Raw genomic sequence first — 22011 nt, forward strand, 5'->3', positions numbered from 1 at the left:
AGGTAACATGGTGACATATAGAACAATCACTCAAACTGCTGATGTAGCCTGAAGTAGCTTGAAGAACGGAGGCTGGGAGGCCATTGCTTTAGTTCAAGCAAGAAGTGATGAGGCCTGAACCAGGGTGAGAGAGGTAGAGATGGAGAGGAAGAGAAGGGATAGGATACCTTGAAGTGAAGTGAAGTGAAACTCTCTCAGTAGTGTCCGACTCTTTGTGACCCCAGGGACTGTAGCCTGGCAGGCCCCTCTGTCCATGGGATTTTCCAGGCAAGAATACTGGAGTAGGTTGCCATTCCCTTCTCCATAGGATACGTTATGGAGGCGTTATTACCAGGCTGATGGGATGTAGGGTGTGAAGGAGTGCATAGTGTATACAACAATGCCCAGGTTTCTGGCTTCACTTCCAAGTAGACAGCCATCAGATCCTGCCTCTCTCCGTGGGCTTCTTTGAGTATGAAGTGATAAACGTACAGGCGAGAGATGGCATAGCTACAAACCCATCATCATCTACTTTATCATCAAAGCCCTTTGATCACCCTACTAAGTTCAGTCTATGGAACGAGGCGTGAGAATTAAGATAAATCACGATAGTCAACCAGGTTTTGGGGATCTTCGGGTCCCCAAGAAACCTCGTATTCCCTACACCTGCCGGGAGCCGAAGGCCAGGCGAAAGCGGGCTCCGCCCCTGGGCGGGGCATGGGTGGGGCCTGGAAGCGGCCGTAACCCCCCCCAGCTGCAGCTCGAGCCTCTGCCCGAAGTCGCCGCGGAGGGGACCGGACCCGCCCCGCCCCGCCCCCCACCTCCCTGCTCCGCGAACCCTCTGCGCCTTCTGCCGCCCGCCGCCAGGTCCAGCGGTTCCGCGGCGCTGCCAGGGAGCGAGCCGCTCGTCCTCACCCGGAGTCCCAGGTAAGGGGCGCGGCCCGGCAGCCCGCCTGGAGCGGATCTGGGACCGATCCCCGGAGCGGGGCGCGGGGCACAGTGAGCGGGCATTGAGAAGGAGCACAGGGCAGCGGAAGGGACACCAAGAAGAAGGGGGCCAGGGAGGCCACTAAAGAAGGGTACCGCGGCAGTGAAGGAGCACGTAGCCCAGGGAGGGGCCCTCAGGAGGGTCTACCCTTGCTTTGAGGGCCGCGAGGGGAGCCCCAAAGGCAGGGGCAGCGGGATCGGAGGAACAAGAAAGAGGGCGCCGGGGCTGGGTAGAAGGCTGAGCGGCAAGTGGAGCGCAGGGAAGGCTGGTAGAGGGGGAAACTGGGGGGAGGGGGATGGAGGCGGGGGAGATGTAAGAAGGGAGCTGAGAGGGGCCGTGCGGGCAGAGGGTACCGAGCAGCCGACGGGCTGGGAAAGGGGTGTTGAAGCGAGGAGATTAAGGAGGGCGAGGGAGGGGAGGCGTGGAAGAGAAGAGCTAAGGGGAGGGGTCTGGGCGGTGGGGGTCGTTTTGAAATGGAGGAGTGAGACGATGAGGGGAAGGAGCGCTGGGCAGGAGCGGGATGCTGGGCGGGGAGAGGGTAATCCGAGTGTGGTGTGGAGCAGAGCCCAGCTGGGTATAGGCAAGGTGGGTAATTGGAGTGGGGGCTTGGAGGTGGGAAGCTAGGAAGAATGAGAAGGTGAGAGGCAAGGCTAGGTCTATCCAGGCTGCAGAGAAAGCGGGTGGGGAGCTGGCGAAGGGAGAGTCCTGGCCTTGGATATGGGCTGTGGGAGCCTGAGTTCTGGCTAGAGGTAGGCTGTGGAGAGGCACTGCAGTTTAGCAGGGGGTTGGGGGAACTGTCCTGGAACTTGGAGAGTTTAGGGTGGTGGATGGGCTGGGTCATGGTGCAGAGAAAGCCAGGTGTGGGTTGTGGTGTAAGAGTGGGAAGATGATGGGGGCCGAGTGGAGTCCAAGAGCATCCGGATGCTAGTCCGGTCTTAGCTCTTCACAAGCTGAGGAGGGGGCGCAAGCACTGGACCCTATTACACTGCTACCTGGAATCAGAGACAAGAAGAGAATCATTGACAGGGAAATTCATCCACAAGCCCACTCTTGTTCTAGAGTCCAAGTGTAGGAAGAGATTTTTAGGGAGGGCAAAGTGACAGCCTCCGGCAGCTCTTAGAGGTGCAGAGGGGAGTGAGAGAAGGACAGGGACATCCATCTCAACTGCATGGAATCCAGATGGAAACGGGTAAGGAATAGTAAAAGGAGCTGGATGTGTCTGTGTGCACAGGTGTGTGCCCACCTGTTCTACTCATATAAACGGAGAAAGACAATGAAGTCTGTTGAAAGCTGCCTATGGTATAAAGAAGCCCTGGTGCTGTGTTGTTGCTGTTTAGGTGCTCAATGGGTCGGATTCTTCATGACCCTATGCACTGCAGCCTGCCAAGTTCCTCAGTCCATGAGATTTCCCAGGCAAGAATACTGGAGTGGGTTGCCATTTCCTCCTCCAGGGGATTTTCTCAACCCAGGGATGGAACCCATGTCTCTGCATTGGCAGGCGGATTCTTTACCACTGAGCCACCGGAGAAGCCCCTGGTGCTTGTTTGCAGGAGCAAAGACATTCTGCTGGAGGATGGTGGGTCAGGGAAGACTTTGAGGTCATGAAGGATTTAGCTAGCAGGAGGAAAGTATGTTCCAATCAGAGGAAACAGTATGGAAGAAGGCAAAAATCTAAAATGATCTCCAACCCAAGAAATAAATCTCCAGTTTCTTAAGGATTATGATGTGAAGGGAGGCACCAGTAACCGGTAGAGGATGTTTGGAAAGGTTTTCCCTCTCAGCTGGAATTCCTATGGTTTTTCTTCATCTCCCCAGAGCACAGGGGAGATGGCACACAGTAGGTGCTCAATGAATGACTGAATGAATAATTGAGCTGTGGTTTTGCTCTTGCCTCGATTTCCTCACCTACTCCTAAGAATTGTTGTGAGACTCAAATATAATTTGGGTGAAAGAGCTTCATAAACTGTAAAGCACTGTATAGAAGAGAGAGGCCACTGATGTTATTATGCAGGTTTGCCTGCATTATGGTGGTCATTTCAACCGCTATCTCTTTCCAGCCTGGAGAAGGAAGTGAACATTTATCAAGCATCTATCGTATGCAAGGTGGAATACACAATGAAAACGCCTGGTAGAGTGCCTGGCATTTAGTAGTAGGTGCTCACTAAATGAGAGCTCTTACAATATTGTTTCTGTGGCTCTCAGAGATCAGGGGAAACAATGAGGAAGTGGGCTGGGCTGGGCTGGTGGTGGGGAATGGTTTCAAGAAAGGTTGAATCAGAAAAGCAAGTGGAGTATGGCTTTAGGGAGGAGATTGTGTTTAGCAGGGTGAAGTTCAACTGTCTAACTCCCAATAGGAAGACAGAATTACATTTACTGAGCACCTGCTATGTGTCACATAGCAGCCTATCTGTATGCCTTACCAACATTGTGAATGAACTGAAAAGTGTTAGTTGCTCAGTCGTGCTGGACTCTTTGCAACCTATGTATGGACTGTAGCCTGCCAGGCTCCTCTGTCTATGTAATTCTCCAGACAAGAGTATTGAACTGAGTAGCCATTCCCAACCCAGGGATTGAACCTGGGTCTCCCTCATTGCAGGCAGATTCTTTACCGTCTGAGCCACCAAGATTGACTGTAATCCTCCCAACAATGCTTATTTTACAAATGAGGAAACTGTCTTACTCATGCAAAGTTTCTTGCCAAGGTCTCATAGCTAATAAATGCTAGGCCTGGAAACTGAATCTAGCCTGTTTGTTTGGAATCCCAAGCAATTTCCACTACCCAGGATGACTTGGTAGAAGAAAACATGAAGCACACAGACAAAAAAAATTTTTTGGGAAGGAGTTATAAAGCACTGTCATATACTAGTTTTAATTCTTCCAGTAGTTTGCCCAGAAGTCATTTTATAAACTCATTTTATAGATAAGGAAACTGAGACCCAGGGTGAGATCTGCCTGAGGTTACACAATTGCTTAGAGAGCCAGGGCTCAGTCCAGGAGTCTCTGACTTAATCCTGTGCTCTTTCCATCAAAGGGAATTTCCTCCGTGTACCTCTCCACTATGTGTATTCAGCTGATCTCTTGCTGCATTTTAAGGCTGTCTCCTCTCCTTCCCCCTTTCATGGCTGAAGTTGGCCTCTTCCTTTGTCGATCAGACTCAGAAGTGTTATTTTTCACACCAGTTCTCCTAGGAGCCATTTCCTTCTTCCCCCGAGCCTGAAACCAGAGATGACTTCCTGGATGGTCCCTGGGCCTTCATCTGTATTGCTTGTCACGAAGAGCAAGAGCTACACAGCTCTATCATTTATGTGACTGTCACAAAAGAGAGGGAAGATCTGATTGATGCTTATCTGACAAATACAGTTCTGCACTGACCTGTCTGCTCAGATCTGCCTCAGGCAGCTGCCTGCTGGGGTGATTTTTACCTCTCTTTTGAATGTCTGTGTAGACCCTGCCTTCCTTTTGAAAAGATCTCCTTGGGGGCTCCCATCTGAACCTATCTTCCAGCTGAACTTCTCAGCTCTCTGGCTTTCCCTGTTCTCATACCATCTTCTGGGAAAGCTACACTGTGTGCACATAAACAGAGGTTGACAGTACAGTATGGCAAATGCTAAGAAAGAGATCTCAGGGTGCTGAGGATGTATTTCTTTTCTCTTTAAAATTATGTCTGTTTATTTTGAATTGATTGATGATGGCTTTACAAGACTGGTTTTTATTTCTGCTATGCTGGGGATGCTTTTCTATTCACCTTAAAATTGTTGTGGGCTTTCCTAGTGGCTCAGTGATAAAGAATCCACCTGCAGTGCAGGAGCCACAGGAGACACAGGTTCGATCCATGGGTCAGGAAGATCCCCTGGAGGAGGGCATGGCAACCCACTCCAGTATTCTTGCCAGGAAAAAAAACTCATGGACAGAGGAGCCTGGCAGGCTACAGTTCATGGGGTCACAAAGAGTCGGACGCAACTGAGCACTTATGCAGTAAAATTGATGTGGTTTTTATTTTCTTTAAGCCCAGTCCAGTCTGAAAGTCGTCAGATGACAGAAGTTCTAGTAAGGATGCTGCAACTGACTTGCTGTGTGACCTTTGACAATTCAGTTCTCTTTGTGGAACCTTGATTATTTTTTCCCCTGAAAATGAGGGGAGTGTATCAGAGCAGGAACTGAAACTATTTTTTTACTCTTGGCTCACACCTATGGCAGACATAGCTAATAAAGACAGGCACTTTACCTACTAATTCTATGCAAGGCCAGTATGGTTTTTTTTCATACACTGTATGTATGAAGCACCCTTATACACATTTTCTCATGGACTGCAGTACACCAGGCTCCTCTGTCCCCCACTATCTTCCAGAGTTTGCTTAAATTCATGTCTGTTGAGTTGGTGGTACTATCTAACCATCTCATCCTCTGTCATCCCCTTCTGCTTTTGCCTTAAATCTTTCCCATCATCAGAATCTTTTCCAGTGAGTCAGCTCTTCCCATTAGGAGGCCAAAGTATCAGAGCTTCAGCTTCAGCATCAGTCCTTCCAGTGAATATTCAGGCTTGATTTCCTTTAGGATTGACTGGCTTGATCTCCTTGCTGTCCAAGGGACTCTCAAGAGTCTTTTCCAGCACAACAGTTCAAAAGCGTCAATTCTTTGGTGCTAAGCCTTCTTTATGGTCTAATTCTCACATCTGTATATGACTACTGAAAAAACCATAACTTTGACTATATAGATCTTTGTTGGCAAAGTGATGTCTCTGCTTTTTAATATACTATCTAGTTTTATTGTAGCTTTCTTTCCAAGGAGCAAGCATCTCTTAATTTCATCCTGTAATCACTGTCTGCACTGATTTTGGAGTCCAGAAAAATAAAATCTGTCACTGCTTCTACTTTTCCCCCTTCTATTTGCCATGAAATGATGGAACTGGATGCCATGATCTTAATTTTTTGAATGTTGAGTTTTAAGACAGCTTTTTCACTCTCCTCTTTCACCTGCATCAAAAGGCTCTTTAGTTCCTTTTCACTTTCTGCCATTAGAGTGGTATCATGTGCATATCATGGGCTTCCCTGGTGGCTCAGAGGTTAAAGCGTCTGCCTGCAATGCGGGAGATCTGGGTTCGATCCCTGGGTTGGGAAGTTCCCCTGGAGAAGGAAATGGCAACCCACTCCAGTATTCTTGCCTGGAGAATCCCAAGGACGGAGGAGCCTGGTGGGCTACAGTTCACGGGGTCGCAAAGTCGGACACGACTGAGCAACTTCACTTTCACTTCACTTTCATGTGCATATCTGAAGTTGTTGCTGTTTCTCTTGGCAATCTTGATTCCAGCTTGTGATTCATCCAACCCAGCATTTTGCCTGATGTACTCTGTATATAAGTCAAATAAGCTGGGTAACAATATATAGCCTTACTATACTCCTTTCTCAGAGTACATCATGAGAAACGCTGGACTGGAAGAAACACAAGCTGGAATCAAGATTGCCGGGAGAAATATCAATAACCTCAGATATGCAGATGACACCACCTTTATGGCAGAAAGTGAAGAGGAACTAAAAAGCCTCTTGATGAAAGCAAAAGTGGAGAGTGAAAAAGTTGGCCTAAAGCTCAGCATTCAGAAAACGACGATCATGGCATCTGGTCCCATCCCTTCATGGGAAATAGATGGGGAAACAGTGGAAACAGTGTCAGACTTTATTTTTCTGGGCTCCAAAATCACTGCAGATGGTGATTGCAGCCATGAAATTAAAAGACGCTTACTCCTTGGAAGAAAAGTTATGCCCAACCTAGATAGTATATTCAAAAGCAGAGACATTACTTTGCCGACTAAGGTCCATCTAGTCAAGGCTATGGTTTTTCCCGTGGTCATGTATGGGTGTGAGAGTTGGACTGTGAAGAAGGCTGAGCGCCGAAGAATTGATGCTTTTGAACTATGGTGTTGGAGAAGACTCTTGAGGGTCCCTTGGACTGCAAGGAGATCCAACCAGTCCATTCTGAAGGAGATCAGCCCTGGGATTTCTTTGGAAGGAATGATGCTGAAGCTGAAACTCCAGTACTTTGGCCACCTCATGCGAAGAGTTGACTCATTGGAAAAGACTCTGATGCTGGGAGGGATTGGGGGTAGGAGGAGAAGGGGACGATAGAGGATGAGATGGCTGGATGGCATCACAGACTCGATGGACGTGAGTCTGAGTGAACTCCGGGAGTTGGTGATGGACAGGGAGGCCTGGTGTGCTGCGATTCATGGGGTCGCAGAGTTGGACACGACTGAGCGACTGAACTGAACTGAACTGATACTCCTTTCTCAGTTTTGAACCAGTCAGTATTTCCATGTCTGGTTCTGTTTCTTGACCCACATACAAGTTTCTCAGGAGACAGATAAGGTGGTCTGGTATTCCCATCTCTTTAAGAATTTTCCACAGTTTGTTGTGATCCACACACTCAAAGGCTTTAGCACAGTCTTAATGAAGCAGAAGTAGATGTTTTTCTGGAATTCCCGTGCTTTCTCCATGATGCAACCAATGTTGGGACTTTGATCTCTGGTTCCTCTGCCTTTCGAAACCCAACTTGTACATCTGGAAGTTCTTCATGCATGTAGTGCTGAAGCCTAGCTTGAAGGATTTTGAGCATAACCTTGCTAGCATGTGAAATGAGTAATTATATGGTAGTCTGAAAATTCTTTGGCATTGCCCTTCTTTGGGATTGGAATAAAAACTTTTTCCAGTACTGTGGCCACTGCTGAGTGTTCCAAATTTGCTGACATATTGAGTCAGCATCATCATTTAGGACTTTAAAAAGCTCAGCTGGAATTCCATCACCTCCACTAACTTTGTTCATAGTAATGCTTCTTAAGACACACTTGACTTCACATTTCAGAGTATCTGGATCTAAGTGAGTGATAACCACACCATCATGGTTATCTGGGTCATGAAGACCTTTCTTGTATAATTCTTCCATGTACTCTTGCCACCTCTTCTTGTGACAGTGACCAAAACCATCTCAAAGAAAAAGAAATGCAATTAGGCACAATGGTTATCTGAAGATGCTTTACTAATAGCTGAGGAAAGAACAGAAGTGGAAAGCAATGGAGAAAAGGAAAGATATGCCCAACTGAATGCAGAGTTCCAGAACATAGCAGAGTATAACTTTTCAATAAGCATTGCTGAGAAATAAGAGGAGAATGATACAATGGGAAAGACTAGAGATCTCCTCAAGAAAATTCAAGATATCAAGGGAACATTTCATGCAAGGATGGGCATAATAAAGAAGTAAATAGGAAAGAGAAGAAATATTTATGTAAAGAAATGGTCACTCTAACTTAATTTATAATAATTGAGAACAGAAAAATAAATATACAACTTTAAAGAATTGGTCATGTGACACAACCATAGGGTTAAATATGGTATAGTCAATTGAAATGATATTTACAAGGAATTTTTAAAGTCTCAGTAAGATGTTTATGATATAATGTTAAGTGAAAAAGAGTAGGATACAAAACTAAAGATCTCAGCTACTAAATAAAATACACACGGATACACATGGAAGATATAGACTCGAGAGTATGGTATGCTGTCATTTATATATATATATATATAAAGTATGAATAGACTTCTATGCTTATATATGCAAAGACTATCTCTGAAGGATACATAAATTGTTAACATGTTTGCCTCTGGGGAGAGAAACTAGAGATTGGGAATCAGGGGTGGAAGCAAGATTTACTTTTCACTGTAAACTTTTAGGTTCCATATTACTTACTTTTTATGCTGAAAGTTAAGAAAATAATGCAAATGACAAATGGTGATAAAATAATAGTAATTTTACTATTTGATAACTTGCAAATTGTGAAGTTTGAATTATTTTTAATGTAAAATGAATGTTTTCAATATATATTATTTATATATATAAAGAGTAATGCATACACTGGTTTATTATGAAAGTGTAAAAGGATACAACTTAGGAACAGCCAGGTGGAAGAGATGCATAGGGCAGGGTATGGGGAAAGGGAGGTCCTGGAGCTTCCATGACTTCTCCAGGTGTGCCACCCTTCCAACACATCAATGTCATCACCAGCCTGGAAGATCTCCATGCCCATTTGGTTAGGGTTGTTTATGAAGACTTTGTTCCTCTAGGCATGACTAATTAAGTCATTGGCCTTTAGTCATCAACTTAATCTCCAGCCCTTCTTCCCTCTCTAGAGGTTAGTGGGTGATGCTGAAAGTTCCAGTCCTCTAACTGTGTGGTTGGTTCCTCTGGCAACAAGCCCCTACTCTGAGGTTGTCCTGGAGCCCGAGTCACCAGTCATCTCATTAGCATAGAAGGCACTTAATCACTTGCACTTCCAGAGATTCCAAAGGCTTTAGGAGCTCTGCCTGGAACCAGGTACCCAGACCAAATACGTATCTTTTATTATATCACAGTACTCAATAAATAGTAACTGTTACATGGTTATTGTCACCACCATGTCCCTCATGGAAAATAACAAGTACTTAACAAGTATTTACTGATAATATTAAGGCCCAGGTATACCACAATATATATACTGTTTAAATTAAATAATAAGATATAATTTCAAAATAGATGATACTCTGGTATGTGAAAAAATAAAGGAGGGAATGTACTTCAAATATTAACGATGGCAGTTTCTGAGTGGATGGGGTGTCTAGTAAATTAAAATTTTTCTTTTTTATAGTCTTGTGTTTTCCCCTAACATTTAATAATGGATATATACTTTCAAAGGTGAAATTTTCTCTTGTAAACAAACAAACATGACCGGTAGCAGAGCGGAGGATGGTGTGAGGTCGTTGTGATTGCTTCCCTTGTCTTAGAAAGAAAAAAAGCATAATTCCTTTGACTTGCCAGTCCTTGAAATGAGCTCTGCATCTTGTACAATGAAAAACTGAAAAGTTCGGGCTATGAGACAGTTGGATCAGGCCAATTGTTCCCCTCCAATCTCACCTTCTTCTTTTGTGTAAATGCTATGTCTGAGTCTCCCAGTGTCCTGGGCATGTTCCACACCTGCCTAGTGAGCCTTGCCAAGGGGCAGGCTGATACAGCAGTGAGCGTGTAGGTCCCAATAAAGCCTTGAGAGCTGGAAGAAAAAGAGAAGGAAGAGCAGAGGCCATTGAAGGCTGGTGGTGGCCTATTTAAGGAAGTATTATTAAGGGCTGCTAATAATCCTACATATTCATCTGGCTTGTCTTCAAGTGAGCCTTTCACCTTTTGCATTTGTCAGCTTCTTATCTTTATAGCTCACCTGAGAGGCCCAGAGAGATAAATCATCTCTCTTTCTTTTCCTTTAAGGAAAAAAGCAGGAATTCCTAAACAGGATGACACTCTGGACATCTTATGTCAGGGCTGTCCTTCCGCCCTCCTCTTGACTACACACCGCGCCCGCCTGAGTACCCAGTGATAAGCAGAAGGAGTGATGGCAGGTGGAGAAGTAGGGTCCCTGCAGAAAAAGAAATAAAAAAGCAAGTAAGATTATGGGGCCAAGTGCTCAATTATGGATGGCATTCAGACTGAGGTCTCAGGGAAGGTCTGGCATGTAATAAATACTTGCCAGATGAATGAATGAGCAAATGAACAGGAAATAAATGAAGGAGCTAGGCTTTGAAGGATTTGGAATAATAATAATTTATATTCACACTTGTTGGGATTTACCAGTTTATTAAGATCTTACTCCTTGTTATCTCATTTGAGTCCTGTAATAGCCCTGTGAGAAAAGCAGGGCAGAAATTGTTCTCCCCACTTTCCAGATTATGAGATTAGGCCCCAGAGTGGTGATGTGACTTTTATTAATTCAGTATACATTTACTGAGTGCTGATTCAGTATACATTTACATACTAGGACTTGTGCTGAAACTAGAGAAATACATTAAGAAATGAAATACATTAGGTCCAAGAGGCTTGGTCTAAAGGAGAAGCTGGAATAGTAAACAGTTCTGAAATGATACAAGTGCTATTGGAGCGCACTGGGAGCCTAGGGCCAGGAGTGCATGCCTCTGCCCTGCCCAGGGAAGGTGAACCTTCACATGGATCTTGAAGGTGGAATAGGAGTTTATTTGAAGGAGAAAGTATTGTGGGCAGAAAGAATACATAGCTAAAGGTACAGAAGCAAGAAATAACAGCATATTTGGAGTGGAGTGTAATTTGGTATAGGCTTTCCTGGTGGCTCAGTGATAAAGAATCCACCTGCTAATGCAGGAGACATGGGTTTGATCCCTGGGTTGGGAAGATCCCCTGGAGAAGGAAATGACAATCCACTCCAGTACTCTTGCCTGGGAAATCCCATGGACAGAGGAGCCTGGTGGGCTACAGTCTGTGGGGTTGCAAAAGAGTTGGACATGATTTAGCAACTAAACCACCACCACAACAGCATAATTCTATAAAAAGTAGCACAGGTTGGTAGGGAGAAGCCTTAAGGGAAGGTAAAATTTAGAGAATTTCTTTTTTGGTTGGTTGGTTCTTTGTCAATTTGAAAAGTTTGGGCTTGATCTTTAGAACTATAGGGAGCCATAAATGTTTTTGAAACAGGAGAATGAGAGCCCTGTGTTGGCTTTTCCTGGAATGTTCAAACATTTGCTGTCTTGACCTTCCTCCCTCCAGCCACTCCCAAACTCAGCTTAGGAGCTGTCTCCTGCAGGAGCCTCTCCTTGACCACCATGTCTTCAGGCTGGGTTAGGTGCTTCTGATGAGCTTCCTCAGCCAAGGCTTCTCTCTGTCTTATCACTTATCCACTGCTTTGTTACTCTGTGTTTGAGTTTTTTACTCTAATCTGCGGCCACTCAGAGGTCAGACACCGTGTCTGATTCATATTTGTATTCTTTGTGCCCAGCACAGGACTTGACTCAGAACAGTGTGCTCAGTAAATTTTTGCTGAAGGAATATTTGGGAGGAGCTGTTTCCACCCCAATCCTGGGTTCTACCCCAATCCTGAGATGACATTTGGGGCAGGTTCAGTGAGGGGGTGATTCTGAGTAGAGTATTTCCTCAGTGATGCTGGGGTGGGGAGTGAGTGTGTGAATGGGTGTGTGACCATTAAAAGTTAGGTGACTCAGAGTGACACTGGAGATGTGTTCCTGAGTGACCACAGGTCTCTCCTGCAGATGGCTTCAGTGACGGATAGTAAAGCCGGGATCAAAGATGCTTCTGACCAGAATTTTGACTACATGTTCAAACTGCTCATCATTGGCAACAGCAGTGTCGGCAAAACTTCCTTCCTCTTCCGCTATGCGGATGACACCTTCACCCCAGCCTTTGTCAGCACCGTGGGCATCGACTTTAAGGTGAAGACAGTCTACCGCCACGAGAAGCGAGTGAAGCTGCAGATTTGGGTAAGTCCTGGGCATCTTGGGCAGAAGTCAACTCCCGAGAGCTGACTCGCTTGCTAGTACAACGGCTGGGCAGTGGGGCCAGTTTAGAACTTTGCTGGGGTTTATGACATTAAGCCCCAGTGCTATTGCATGTCTGGCCCCTGGACTGTCCCTTGCTGATTTTATACATTTGCTCTCATCTGGGGACTGAGTTGCTTCTGCTGCTTAACTGTCCAAGAGATTTTATCCTGGATTATACAGATGAGTGACCAAGAGTCTGGGCTTTGGAGTTATAAGCCTGGATTCAGATTTCAGTTTTGCCAGTTACTAGTCACGGAACCTGGACTAAGTTACTTAACCTCTCTAGGCCAGGCTTTCCTCTTTGGGGATTATAATGACACCTATATCATAGGGTTGGTGATTGCTTAGCATAGTTCCTGGAACGTAGTAAATGTACAGTAAATGTTAGCTACTGTGTCCATAATCTATCACTGTGTAATCACCTTAAAACTTGATGGCTTAAAACAACAATAATTCATTAACACACAGTTCTGTGGATTGAATATTTGGGAGTGGCTTGGTTTCTGGCTTGTGATCTATTATGAGGTTGCTGGCAGATGTTGGTTTGGGTTGCAGTCATCTGAAGGCTTGAGCGGACCTGAAAGATTCCTTTCCAAGGTGGCTTACTCATGTGTCTGGCACTGGCTTTAGTAGAAGACCTTTGTTCCTTCCTACATGGCTCTCTTCATACAATGTCTTAATGACATGGAGCTAGGGGGAGAGATCCAAGAAACCAAACCGAAGTGGTGATGTCTCTAATTAGAGTATGCTGCTGGTGCTGCTAGAAGTCACTTCAGTCGTGTCTGACTCTGTGCGACCCCATAGACGGCAGCCCACCAGGCTCCCCTGACCCTGGGATTCTCCAGGCAAGAACACTGGAGTGGGTTGCCATTTCCTTCTCCAATGCATGAAAGTGAAAAGTGAAAGTGAAGTTGCTCAGTCATGTCTGACTCTTAGTGACCCCATGGACTGCAGCCTACCAGGCTCCTCCGTCCATGGGATTTTCCAGGCAAGAGTACTGGAGTGGGTTGCCATTGCCTTCTCTGTAGAGTATGCTATTGGTCACTAATTCAGTGTAGAAAGAAACTATACAAAAGTATGAGTCCTGGGAAGTGAGGATTATTGGGGACCATCTTGGAAACTGGCTACCACAGTTACTATTATTGGTATTTACCAGTTTACTAATAAAAGAGATACATATTTGAGATGATAATAGCAACATGTACATCATATACTTTTTGATAATGAATTAGCATTGAGGTTGGAAATTTTAAAAATCTGTGATTTAAAGTATTCAAAATGTATTATTTATTATCAGTCCACTCAACATTAATACATTGTGCTTATATGTTATTAGTATAATCTGTATACAGTACTTTTTGTTTTACAATTTTTTTCCATGTATTAATATTATTTCACAACCCCATGGGACAGATATTCAGAGCATAATTAATTTACCTTAAGTTGACCACACAGCTACAAAGTGAGATTCCAATGCAGATCTTCTGATTCTAAACTATGAGTTTTTTTTCTCTACACTGTGTCCATTAGGTATTATAGAGCCCATGTTTCCATTTGTGGTCATATTAAGTATTAATTCATATAGAGATAAAAGTTTATTTTATTTATTCTCTATTAAAAGCATCAAGGAATCATAAACCACTGGAAATGGGAGAAACTATGCAGACCATTTAGTTCACTGGTTCTAGAAGTGTGGTGTCCAGATCAACCGCATCAGCACCATTAGGAATTTGTTAGAGATGCAGAAACTCAGGTTCCTCCTCACACCCAGAGAATCAGAAACTCTGGGGTATAGCCGAACAATGTGCTATAACAAACCATCCGGGTGTTTTGAGGTAGGGTAAAATTGAAGAACCACTGATCTAGTTTAACTACCTCATGGTAAGGATCAATCAGCATTTATTAAGTGCCTGTTATGTGCCAGTGCTTCCATTTGTGTAGTCTGACATCCTCCCTGCAGCCAGTGTACAGAGTGGGCTGAAAGCACAGGATATTCAGGGCATGGCGAGCAATCCAGTGAAAATGGAGCAATCTGAGAAAGAGCCAGGAGGGGATGCTAAGAGAAATTTGCTGGAGAGGCTGTCGGGTGGCAGTTTGGGGGTTAGAGAGACCTTAGACAATAAATAAAAGGTTCTTGACATGGGTCAGAGGCTACATGCCTGATTATTCCTTAGGGAGCTGAAGAAACTTACTAGAGTTTATTATCTTTGAATACAAGATCAGTGTATACTAATATTTGCTATATGGATTGACACGGATGTCTTCATTTGATCTCCACATTAGGTGGTTGTATATCCTACACTCAAACACTCTTCAGGTGGAAGGAGACAAGTCTGCCCTTCTAAGGGATTGGCAGTGGCGGTTCCCTCACTCTTTTATTCATTTTCAGCCCACTGTGAGCTTTTGCCATTTTCCTGTGCCTCATTAAGTGGGTTTATTGATTGTACTATCAATTTTTAATGAAATGAACCCCCATGATATATATGTAGCTTTAAAAGAAGCCCACAAAGAAGCTTCTGATTGAGGACTATACTAATTATAGTGAGCCTAAGTGAGCACAGAAAATGGCTAGACATGTTTCCCCAACACCTAGCACAAGTTCAATGTTAGCCATGTTTTGAGGTAAAATCAATGACAATCTAATATGATCTGACATAAGCACATTGCTTTTGCTAAAAAAAAATTAGCAAAGGTTTTTTTTGTGTGTGTGTGTTTGTATGCATATGTACTTTCTGTAGCAGAAAATAAGCATTTCTGTACTGTTCATAAATGCATTAAAATGTAGGCATTTGAATATTGCCTTCGTCATTGTAATGTATTTTAATATCTTTTGTGTACTGAAGCAGGCAGATATATAGGCTTTGGCAAGTCACTCCACTTCTATGAGTAGGTAATATCCTCAACTATAAAGGTCTCACAGGTTTGTCGAGGGGAAGCTACACGTGATAACATAGTATTGTGCCTGCAATACTGTGTATTAAGAATACAATAAAAGTTAGGTTCTGTCCTCTCCCTGCTCCTGACGCTCATGCAGACAGTGACTGACTTCCCTCCCAAGGTTTCCCACCTGTGGTTCCAGAAGTGCTGGAATGGCATCTGGGGATTCATTAGCACTGTATGAAGCGTTCAATTAAATTTCTCAAGCTCATTCAGTCTCTCCCAGGGGATTTCAAAAAGCCATTGTCAGGGTGGAAGGTGGAGAGGGAAGAAGAGGAGGTTAATATTGCTGCGCAGGACCATTCACAGAAGGAGTTTCTGCCACCCCTGGGGGATCGTGAGGGTACTGGTGGTGCCTTGTTTCTCAGCGTCCCTCGCCGTGTAAGTCCTTGAGAGCCTCTTCTGTGTCCAGAAAGGTTAATTACTGTGGACTAGAGAAGATAATCTGACTGGGGAGGTAAGGGTAGGGGAGAAATCTCATTAACAGAGAGTGAGAGCATGCACAGGTGTGGAGGGAGGAGGGAGAATTGTTAACTACACAGCAACAGACCTGACTAGAGGCCACTTATTGCTTGGGTGCTAGTTGCCAAGCAACCCCTGGGGACCTGTGGGAAGAGAAGGGTGGGAGTTGGCCTTCCACTACCCATTGTGAGGGCTATTGGGTCTGGGGGAAGGGAAGAATCCGGGGGTCTGTGGGATGATGGAGCCAACCCAGGAATCCTGGGTTTTAGTCCTGGCTCTGCCCTGCAGTGTGGTCATTGTGTGATCTGGAGTAACTCTTCCCCTCCATGGACCTGTTTCCCCAAAGATCAAAAGGAGAAAATAATCCTCTCTCTTCTTGCCTCGTGGGATGTTGTGAAGTTCAAGGGAAGACATGGAAAGGAAAGTCCAAGGAGAATTATGAAGCTTTGAGTAGCTCAGGATTATGGATATTGTCAGTCATGTGAATTCTTCCTGTGTGTGCTTTAAATCATTCTTTGTGTCTTCACATCTTCCCTCTGACCCAAGGAGGTAGTTATCTCCTTAAAGAATGGGTGGTTGGGCTTCTCTGGTGGCTCAGTGGTAAAGAATCCACCTGCCACTGCAGGAAGATATTTGATCTCTGATCCGGGAAGATCTCACAAGCTACAGAGTACCTAAGCCTGTGCACCACAACTACTGAACCTGTGCTCAAGAGCCTGCGAGCCACAAATGCTAAAGCCCACAAGCCCTAGAGCCTCTGCTCTGCAACGAAAGAAGCCCATGCACCACAACTAGAGGGTAGCCCCTGTTCATCACAACAGCCCATGCAGCAAAAAAGACCCAGCACAGCCAAAAATAAATACAATTTTATATATATATATATATGCTTAGTTGCTCAGTCTTGTCTGACTCTTCGCGATCCCATGAACTTTAGCCGGCTAGGCTCCTCTGTCCATGGGGATTCTCCAGGCAAGAATATTGAACTGGGTTGCCATGCCCTCCTCCAGGGGATCTTCCCAACCCAGGGATCAAACCTAGGTCTCCTGCATTGCAGGTGGATTCTTTACTGTCTGAGCCACCAGGGAGGTATATATATACCCCACCAATATAGGTGGTTGAGCCTAGAGATGTCAAATTACTTGTGCAGAGCCAAACAGTGAACTCCTTTCTTTTATTCATTCAGTAGACATTTATCTGGTACTCCCTCTGTGCTAGGCACTGTGCTAGCTGTGGGGAAATACTCTTTCTATTCTCTTGGAGTTTTCATTGAAGTGGGGGAGATAGACACTAACTGTCACTGTTCAGTCACTCAGTGGTGTCTGACTCTTTGCAACCCCGTGGATTGCAGCATGTCAGGCTTCCGTGTACATCACTAACTCCCAGAGCTTGCTCAAACTCATGTCCATCGAGTCGGTGATGCCATCCAACCATCTCATCCTCTATTGTCCCCTTCTCCTTCTACCTTCAATCTTTCCCAGCGTTAGGGTCTTTTCCAGTGAGTCAACTCTTTGCATCAGGTGGCCAGAGTAGACACTAAGTATATGAGTGAAAAATATCTAATTTCATCTGTGATAAGGGCCATGAGGAAAAAAAAATCAACTTATTTCCAACTCCAGCACTGAGGTGCTGAGCTCAGGAATCACTAAACTGTGACTTGGATCGCATCCCCAGCTTGCAAATGGGGCTCAGGCTCAATTCTATTCACAATTTAAAAGGCTCACTCCAGGCTTGGTCTCTGTCAGGGGATGCAATGGAAGGGGCCTCCACTCTGGAAGGCCAGGATGTCCTCTTTCTCACTCCCACTAGCGAGGCTTTTTTTTTTTTTTTTGGTGACCTTCTTGTCAGGAAGACTTAAAAATAGGTGTGTCTCTTGTGTCTGGAATTACTTGTTTAGAGAATGAGAAATGGACTGGCTGGCCCAACATTTTTCTGTCGAGAGTTCAAGAATTCTGTGTTTTGTGAAGGATTTAAAGATCACTGTCCTCACTCCTGGGCTTGTCCTGGAATTGCTGTTCTCCATCCTCTTTTTCTTTCTCTGACCTCCCTCCTCTGAAATCCTCAGTCACTATGGTGCTTGTGTGTACTTCCATTATGCAAGTTGTTTTGTTGTGTTGGTGATGATTTTGGGGGAAGGGGCACTGCGCCATACAATCCCTTCCTCCGTCTTTTAGCCAGCTGTGTAAATTTTGTCAACCTCTCTCTCTCTCTGACTTCCTGCCTTTCTCTTATAATGACCCATATGATTACCTTGGGCTCACCTGAATGATTGAGATAATCTTTCCCATTTTAAAACCTTAACTTAATCACATTTTCTAAGTCCCTTTTCCCATGCAAGGTAATATATTCACAGGTTCTGGGGATTAAGACATGGATATCTTTTGGGGACCATTATTCTGATTACTACAGCATCTATTAATAACATGGAAAAAACCTAATATAAATTCTCCCCACTTTTCAGGGCTCTGACTCGGGTTCCCTTGTCTCTAATGAGAGCCCCCTCTGCTAACTCCCTGAAACAGGTCCCGTCTGTGGCTTAAAAGGCTCAGACTTCCTGCTGAGAACGCCTGCCATCTTGTTTGGTGCCAACAAGCCTGTGAGCTTGGAGCTTATCACATCTCAGTCTCATTTTAGACATGAGGAGGCTGAGGTCCAGAGAGAGAGGACTTTACCAAGGGCCCATTGCAGGGTCCTTAATGCCACCTTCAGGAAGTTGAAATCTGGCCACCAGAACATAATGCAGACCCACAGAGAGGCCGATGGACAGCACAGAAGAGGCTGGAGGAGGAACAGGAATACGTGGGCTGTGACAGGTCCCTGTGGCTTCAGGAATATGGAGACATTGCTGAGTACAACATTCCCTACTTAGCTCTTATGATATTCAGAATCGATTTTTCTAGGCAGCAAATTTCCTGGTGTGGCTGCAGAGACATGTTGATACTTTCATCTTCCCAAAGCCGGTAGGAACCAGCTGCTAGGAAGTTTAATCTGATTTTTAAAATCACAACAAAGACTATGGGAGGTCAAATCAGAATTGCAGGCATCGTCTGCTTTTGTAACTTGCAAAAGAGTGAACCAGCAATCCTGATCTGCTCTTCTAGGGGCCTGCACATTTTGGGGCCACCACTGCCTTCCTGCCACCCAAATTGGCGTGGGAGGAAGAGAAGTAACCCACAAGCCATTTGCACATTCATTCATTCAATAAACATGTGTGCCTATTATGTGTCAGGCACTGTCATAACAGGGCAAATAAACAGCTACAATACAAAATAAGTGATATAAAGGGATGAAGAAAGTGCCGTGGGAACTCAGGAAAGGAGCTACTATCTCTGCCTGGGAAAGCTATTTTAGGCTTCACAAAAAGGGGCCATTTGTACTGGGTGTTGGCAATTGAGCTAAGAGGTTTTCAGGTTAGTGTTGGGGAAGATCTTTATAATCAAAAGATGTGTGCAAAATCACACTTGCTTTCAAGGACCCATATTGTGTGTCTGGCTCTGGTAGGCTCTGCAGGGATTGGTGAAACAGTATCCCTCCTTCGAAGGAGAGGGTGGTGGTCGGGTGTTAAGAGAGGTATAACATGTACACAAATAGCGACGATGCTGCAAATATTAATGATGCCTTGAGAGAGGTACAGAAAGTTTTGAGAGTTCAGAGAGGGAGCGCTCCTTCTAAACTTGAGAGCATCAGAGAGGGCTCCATGGAGGAGGTGGCTTTATGGTAATGAAAGCTGGCTCTAGCATATAATAACATCCTCAGGAGCAGGGCTCTCCGTCTCATTCATTCCCTCTGTGGTCCAGGCTGACCTCAGTTTTTGACTCTGTGGCTGCGTTCTGAGATCCCTGCAATGATTTACTTGTTCAAGAAGCAGCACAGCATGTGATCAGGGGCACGGCCTTTGGATGGAGCAACCTGTGCTCCAGAACCACTTCTGCTGCCGTCACCTAGTTCAAGTCCCATTATTTCCCTGTACTTCACTTTCCTCTTTCTAAAATAAGGATATAAAAAAATAAATAAATAAATAAATAAAAGAAAATAAGGATAATTTTAGTAACATCTGCCTTGTGTTGTTGAGAGAATAATATGAGACAATGCTTAGCCTAGTGGCTGGTACACAGTAAATGATCCTTCATTGGTAGTCTTGTTTTTATTAACTCTGTTTCTCTCAAGGGTTGATTTGTGGCAACTGAAAGTCTAAATGTGATCTGAGCTGATTCTGCATCCTTTTTAGGAGTTGAGGAACATCCACCTGAGTGCTTTCTCTGACTCTCAAGCTGAGTGGTGTTGATGGCTGACTGCTTTGCCAGAGCCCTGCCCTAATGGCACATGCAGTTTAGTTGAGAAGAGAAAACAATTCAGAAGACCATTAAGGGCTAAAATGTGTGTTGCTGACAATTTTTCATCAGGACTTCTCTTTATTTAATGAGCACAATACTGTTTTGGTTTTCCTCCCCTAACCACACAGCTCCTTGTGTAATTTTTAATTGTATAGCTGTAGGAAAGAAGTAGCCAAGACATTTGCTGCACACGCTTGAACTGTTGGGTCAGCAGCTTTGTGTTACTGCCCTAACTCGGGGAGAAGTTATTTGTGTCTTACAGGGATATGTAGCTATATATTTTGTTTGTTTTCATTTGTTTTAGTCACTGAGTCATGTCTGACTGTTTGCAACCCCATGGACCCCCTGCCAGTCTTCTCTGTCCAGGGGGTTTTTCAGGCAAGAATACTGGAGTGGGTTGCCATTTCCTTCTCCTGGGATCTTCCCAGGATCAAACCCACATTGGCAGGCAGATTCACCACTGAGCCACTGCTATGTATTTTACTAATTGTGAAACACTGGCAATTAGTGATGTGGACAACTTGATGTGGTCTTTAAACAACTCTCTGCAGTATTCTTTTCTGTTACCATAAATTGTATTTAAGTGCTTGCTCTCTTTTGCTTTTCAATTGCATCAATACAATTGGTAACCCTCAACATTTTAATATTAATAAAATAAACTGTGGTGCTGAGTATATGCAGTGGCATGCAGGGAAGGGAGAGTTCAGTATATAAAGCGGGTAAGAAAGACCTCTGGGAGGAAGGGGGAGGAGATTGCAGGGTAAGGCAAGAGGGGAGGGTGTAATAGAGATATTCCAAGCAAGAGGGGGCTCTCATAAGCTGAAATGAGGGCAGATATAAGAGATAGGGTCAGTTGCCATGTGCTTTGTAGGATGTTCTTTCTGTGAGGTGACTGCAATCCTCCCACATCTCCCAGTCACAGCTCTTGCCTCTGCTCCACCTCCCACTCGCCCTATCCTTTCCAGCCACAACAAACTTCTATGTGTTTGTTTGTTTATTTACTCATTCATTCATTCAGCAATATTTACATTGTGTGCACCAAGCATTGTTTCAGGTGCAACAGACACAGCAGTGAAAGTAACAAATGGAATTCCCTTTCCTACATTCCCCTAGATTTAAGGAGGGAGACTGGCAATAAATAAATATGCAGTATGTTCTGTGATAAGTACTCCGGAGGAAAATGCAGCAGGCAAGGGGGATAGGCTAGGATAGGTGGGCTGTTTATAAATTTAATCAAGGTGGTCAGGGTGAACTTCACTGAGCAGGGCACTTTTCAGTAAAATTCTAAAGGAGGAATAGGTTATTTAGAGGAAGAGGATCCCGGGCAGAAGGGAAGGCAAGTGCAGAAGCCCTGAGGCAGGGGTATGCTTGGCACATTCCAGGGACAGTAGAAGGCCAAGGGGACTGGAGCAGGAGAGTGGTCACAGATGAAGCTGGAGTTAGTGGGAGGGCTAGATTGTCTTGGGCCTTGGAGGCCTTGTAAGTCTTTGGGTTTGTTTTTTTTTTAACCCAAAAGGTGTAATTGTTATACAAAAACATGCACAAATTTAATGTCTATAATTCGATGGGTTTGGACACATGCAAATACTTCTGAAACCATCAGCACAATCAAGATAATAGACTTATTCAACTCCAAAGATTCCTTGTGCACTCTTACCCCCTCCTTTTTTTTCAGTAGTAAGAGCAGTTAACATGAGGTTTGGCCTCTTAAAAATTTTAAGTAAATACTACAGTTCTGCTAACTTACAGGTACTAGGTTTTACAGCAGATCTCTAGAACTTGCACCTTGTATAACTGAAACTTTATAGCAAATTCATCAAGTCCTCACTTCCTCTCCCCTCAGCCCCTGGAAACCACGGTTCTATTTTCTGCTTTTATTTGACTATTTTAGATATCTCATATAAGTAGAATTATGCAGTAATGTTATTGGCTTATTTCACTT

The 22011-nt window shown here is 44.5% G+C and overlaps 1 protein-coding gene across 1 annotated transcript in view; it reads left to right on the forward strand.

The window, feature by feature from the left end:
• Nucleotides 1-696: 696 nt before the first annotated feature.
• The window catches only part of RAB3B (RAB3B, member RAS oncogene family), a 71173-nt gene continuing 49858 nt past the window's right edge, over nucleotides 697-22011 (forward strand). The window contains exons 1-2 of the mRNA XM_040231175.1: nucleotides 697-906; nucleotides 12052-12279. Coding sequence (XP_040087109.1) covers nucleotides 12052-12279 — 228 coding nt within the window. The 5' untranslated portion in view covers nucleotides 697-906. The remainder of the gene's footprint in view (nucleotides 907-12051; nucleotides 12280-22011) is intronic.

The sequence above is a fragment of the Oryx dammah genome, unplaced genomic scaffold (assembly GCF_014754425.2).
Source record: "Oryx dammah isolate SB20612 unplaced genomic scaffold, SCBI_Odam_1.1 HiC_scaffold_28, whole genome shotgun sequence".
Taxonomy (NCBI): domain Eukaryota; kingdom Metazoa; phylum Chordata; class Mammalia; order Artiodactyla; family Bovidae; genus Oryx; species Oryx dammah.